At 41.7% G+C, this 5,191-nt stretch overlaps 1 protein-coding gene across 7 annotated transcripts in view; it reads left to right on the forward strand.

Moving 5' to 3' along the window:
* NR4A2 (nuclear receptor subfamily 4 group A member 2) overlaps nucleotides 1–2,125 on the forward strand; it is a 19,793-nt gene extending 17,668 nt beyond the window's left edge. For 5 of the 7 annotated variants that reach the window (XM_006153548.3, XM_027773835.1, XM_006153547.2 and 2 more), the window contains 2 exons: nucleotides 231–409; nucleotides 556–2,125. In XM_006153548.3, the coding sequence (XP_006153610.1) occupies nucleotides 231–409; nucleotides 556–812 (436 nt within the window). In that variant the 3' untranslated portion in view covers nucleotides 813–2,125. The remainder of the gene's footprint in view (nucleotides 1–230; nucleotides 410–555) is intronic. The other 2 variants (XM_027773836.1, XR_003550251.1) reach the window with 2 other exon arrangements.
* The last annotated feature ends 3,066 nt before the right edge of the window (nucleotides 2,126–5,191 follow it).

Genomic DNA, 5,191 nt, shown 5'->3' on the forward strand with positions numbered 1-5,191 from the left:
AAAGAGCAAGCGAGGCCAGAAGCCTTGGCTGGATGGAATGGAGGTGGGGTAGGGGGCGTTCTTGACTGTTATGAAATTAAACCCTTTCAAGGTCCACTGGTCTACATTTTATTAACTCTTCAGTAATTAGGTGCCTCTTAAATCCCTCATTTATTGCTCTTCAAGTAATTAGTTGTTTAGCTCTTCTCTCTCTCTTTTTCTCCCCTCTCTCTCTTTGGTATTAATTGCAGGTCCAACCCAGTGGAGGGTAAACTCATCTTTTGCAATGGGGTGGTCTTGCACAGGTTGCAATGCGTACGTGGCTTTGGGGAATGGATTGATTCCATTGTTGAATTCTCCTCCAACTTGCAGAATATGAACATCGACATTTCTGCCTTCTCCTGCATTGCTGCCCTGGCTATGGTTACAGGTCAGTACTGCAGGCTCAGCACGCTTCCCCTCCAGAACTGGCCAGTGGGATTTGTCCTGGCCTTTCCTTGTCACAGACCCTGTTTGCTCCTGCCAGCTAGCTAACTACCTTGTGTATTCTTCTGTTTCTGATTATGTTTTCTGCAGAGAGACACGGGCTCAAGGAACCCAAGAGAGTGGAAGAACTGCAAAACAAGATTGTAAATTGTCTCAAAGACCATGTGACTTTCAATAACGGGGGTTTGAACCGCCCCAACTATTTGTCCAAACTGTTGGGAAAGCTCCCAGAACTCCGTACCCTTTGCACACAGGGGCTACAGCGCATTTTCTACCTGAAACTGGAAGACTTGGTACCACCGCCAGCAATAATTGACAAACTTTTCCTGGACACTTTACCTTTCTAAGACCTCCTCCCATGCACTTCAAAGAACTGGAAAGAAAACCAGAACTGTCGAGAGGGGGCAAGTCACAGGGGCAGAGATAGCCCCCTGAGCTGTCTCAGCTCAAGCTGCCCTCCTCCCCTTCTGTAAAACCCCCAGTCCCTTGAGCTCTAAAGAAAACAAACAAACAAACAAAAACTGTTGCTATTTCCTAACCTGCAGGCAGAACCTGAAAGGGCATTTTGGCTCCGGGGCATCTTGGATTTAGAACACGGACTACACACAACACAGTGGTACAAACTTTTTATTATCAGTTTAAAAATCAGTTTTATTGTTCAGAAGAAAGATTGCTAATGTATCATGGGAAATGTTTGGCCATGCTTGGTTGTTACAGTTAACACAAATGTAATACACACACATACACACACACACACACACACACACACACGATCTTAAGGGGACCCACAAATATTGCCCTTTAACAAGACTTCAAAGTTTTCTGCTGTAAAGAAAGCTGTAATATATAGTAAAATTAAATGTTGCGTGGGTGGCATGAGTTGAAGAAGGCAAAGGCTTGTAAATTTATCTAATGCAGTTTGGCTTTTTAAATTATTTTGTGCCTATTTATGAATAAATATTACAAATTCTAAAAGATAAGTGTGTTTGCAAAAAAATGAAAATAATTACATAAAAAAGGGACAAGCATGTTGATTCTAGGTCGAAAATGTTATAGGCACTTGCTACTTCAGTAATGTCTATATTATATAAATAGTATTTCAGACACTATGTAGTCTGTTAGATTTTATAAAGATTGGTAGTTATCTGGACTTAAACATTTTCTCAATTGTAAAATAGGTGGGCACAAGTATTACACATCAGAAAATCCTGACAAAAGGGACACATAGTGTTTGTAACACCGTCCAACATTCCTTGTTTGTAAGTGTTGTATGTACCGTTGATGTTGATAAAAGAAAGTTTATATCTTGATTATTTTGTTGTCTAAAGCTAAACAAAACTTGCATGCAGCAGCTTTTGACTGTTTCCAGAGTGCTTATAATATACATAACTCCCTGGAAATTACTGAGCACTTTGAATTTTTTTGTTTTTTTTTTTTAATGTCTAAAATTGTCAGTTAATATATTATTTTATGTTTGAGTAAGAATTTTAATATTGCCATATTCTGTAGTATTTTTCTTTGTATATTTCTAGTATGGCACATGATATGAGTCACTGCCTTTTTTCTATGGTGTATGACAGTTAGAGATGCTGATTTTTTTTTTCGATAAATTCTTTCTTTGAGAAAGACAATTTTAATGTTTACAACAATAAACCATGTAAATGAACAGAATTTTGTCTTCTTCTTGGGTCAGGAAAAGATGATGTCTAAACAGCAACATAAAGTAGACAGAGCTAGAGATTAATTTAGGATAGGTCACTTATTTGACATCTGAATTCAAACTGACAGCCTAAATCTATTCTGGTAAAAGGAACTGGAGAGTCAAGCTCATTATCCAGAGAATTCAGTAAGATATTTTTTCTTAACTAGTATTTTCCATTTTGGCAACCTACATTTCTCAGAATCCAGTTTGGAATATTTCAACTCCTCTGTTAACTTTGTAAGTGCAGCTTTTAGAAAGAAAGTTGAGGAAATCAAAAAGCTTTTGAACTTTTACAAGGTCGGGAATCTTGTTAAGTTCTTGTCCTACACAGTGTTTCAGAAATATCTTGAAGACTCAAGAAGTCAACATGGGTGACAGGAGTGTTATATGTCACTCTGATTTTTCCAGTTCTTCCATTTACACTGTTGAAAGGGTCTCAGAGGAAGGGCTCAGCATTTCGGGCCTTTTGGGCCTTGGTCCAGTCTTTGGCATTGAGCAGAACTCAGTCGAGGCATTTCTTACAACTCTTTTTCTCCCTCCTTCGGTGAATGATGTGCAATTTGCAGTTTTAGAATAAAATTTCTACATGAAAAGTTTCTCAATGAAACAAAATGTCCATTTGTCAGGTCCCGAGTCTTATATAAGCAAGTTCCAACAAGGCCTCTAGGACTCCCAGCAGTAACTTTCAGTAAAGAAAGGAAGCAGATGCTGCAGGAGCCGCTGCCTTCAGAGCTCAGTGCCCTTGCCCTTGGGCAGATGAGGTTCTGCGAGTTTTGCTTCAGGCCAGTTATGAATTCACAGCGCAAGATGGGGACGGTCTCCCCCATGACCCTGGCAAATTACAAATGGCATCCGGGTCACTGAAATTTACAAAGAACGTATTGTTTTTAAAATGTAGAATTAGAACAGTAAATTACCATGAGAGCTCTCATGTTGTTATTTTTCCCTTGCCTATTTTCCCCTCTTTTGAAAAAATGTTTCAAGGGTCTGCAAGAAGAGAGAAGGCAGGTCTCTGTAGTAATTTAAGGTTATTTTTTATGTGATACGTTTCTTTCCAGGTAACTAAAGGTTTAAAAAAAAGCAAGACTGGTCACAAAAGAAATCAAATAATAACGAAATGTCTAATTTCCTGGTTTTCTAAAAATGATAAGCTGAGCCACTTCATATTATTTTCACATTGTGTGCCCAACGAAAGTCACAAACTAATAAGCAGAGCAAAAAAGAAAGCGCTTCAGAAATGCTGGGAGTCTGCAAAGCAGTCAGCACTGATCTCCCAGGTGTCCACAGCCCCAAGACAATTACATTCCATCACAGAATCCCCAGAGTTGAAAGAGGTGAACCCAGAAACGAATTCTGTTACTGGTTCTCCCTTAAGGAAGCTGCGGTGCAGCACCCAAGGCCAGCAGGGTGTTGAGTGTGTGCCCCATGATAATTTGAGGTGAAGGGAGGGAGTGATGATGCTCTTCCGTGCCTGTGTGCAGATTGCACCTGTCCGGGTACATTCAGTTGTGTTTCCTAAGTCGCAAAGTGGCTAGTGCCTTTTCTGCTTCACAGAGTCGCTTTCCAACTCCTGGCTGCACAATGAGTTGTGCCGGAGTAGAGACCCCCTCAACGCCTCTTCCCGGCATCTCTCCAGATCTGCGCAGCTCAGGACTTTTCCTTTTAGACTAAGAGTAAAGCTCAACTCAGGAAAAGCAACAGACAGGCTGCACTGCCAAATCCAGACGTTGCAAGGAACTTTTTTAGACAGATTAAAACTTTATCATGATGCCTTCCTCTCCCCTTGTCCTCTTAAGAATTTCAGTTATTGTGTGTTATTGCAGTAATATGTCATCATTGTCCCGAAGACATGATCATACACTTCTCAACCCAGAGATAAAGTCTCATTTAGTTTTCAAGATCTGGTCCCACTTTGAGGTGCACCTGAAATATCTGACTTTACGGAGAGAAACCCTTAATTAAAGCCCTCGGAGCGGCGCTATCTCCTGCTGGTTGCTGGGGTCAGCATTTCTGCTGTCGGGACTGACGACTGCTGCAGCCTCTGTGGGTGCCCTGCCTGCCTTCGCTAAGACCTTCTGCTTTGGGAAGGATGGCAAGGGAAGAGGGAGGGAGGGAAGGAGATAGAGAGAGTGCAAGCATGTCTAATCTCAGGGCCTATGTGTAACAGGAGAGATGCAAACAACCTGTGAGCTGCTAGCACCCTGCAGTGACAGCGACACTCAACGCTTTGTATTTTCCTGTGTGGTATCCCACTCCATCTCTAGAGAATTTGAGTGCTTCTTGCCCTAAAAATACCTGAGTCCTAAGGCCACTGGTTCTCTGCATGTAGAGTCCAACAAAGAGATACATTCTTGCCAACTTATGAATGTCACTTGAAGGTTCGATTTCACCTTGCCTCTAGAATCTCTTGGCTTTGTCGGCGTCAGTACGGTCAACTCAACCAATTATTTAATTCTATTTTAAACCTAAGCGTCGGCCGTGAAGAAATATTTCCAAGATACAAACACATCTGTAAGGGAAAAGTTTTATTTCTTTGTAACATTTTGATTACGGAGTTTCCTGGTATAGGATGTATTTCCAGCTGCCCCTACACGGGGCAGCAACAACTCAACATTTTGGGGCATGGCGCATGTTGCGCATCTTTGCGCCACTCGCTAAACTCCTAGCTCTGCGCTTAACGTCGGTCTTCTTTCTTATCCGCGGAGCGGCAGCGCAGAGGTGGCTGTGGAGTTAAGGGCTGGGGGTAGGGGGATGAGGGTCTCTCCCGGTCGAGGTAGCCTCTCTCAGTGGGAGGGACACCTGTTTCGAGGCAGTATGCGCCCGAATTCACATTAACAAACGACGAGTTCTCCCAAGGTGGAAGAGTAAAGGAAGATATCTAGCCACGATAATGTGAAAACTTTTTTCATCATTATTTTGACAGTTAATAGAGGTCTAGGGGTGAGCGTCTCTAATACATCCTCCTCTAAAGGCGGGTTTAAGGGCTTTTTTTCCTTTGTTCCTTTTTTTTTTTTTTTTTTTTTT

This window comes from Tupaia chinensis, unplaced genomic scaffold (assembly GCF_000334495.1).
Source record: "Tupaia chinensis unplaced genomic scaffold, TupChi_1.0 Scaffold000380_1, whole genome shotgun sequence".
NCBI classification, from domain to species: domain Eukaryota; kingdom Metazoa; phylum Chordata; class Mammalia; order Scandentia; family Tupaiidae; genus Tupaia; species Tupaia belangeri.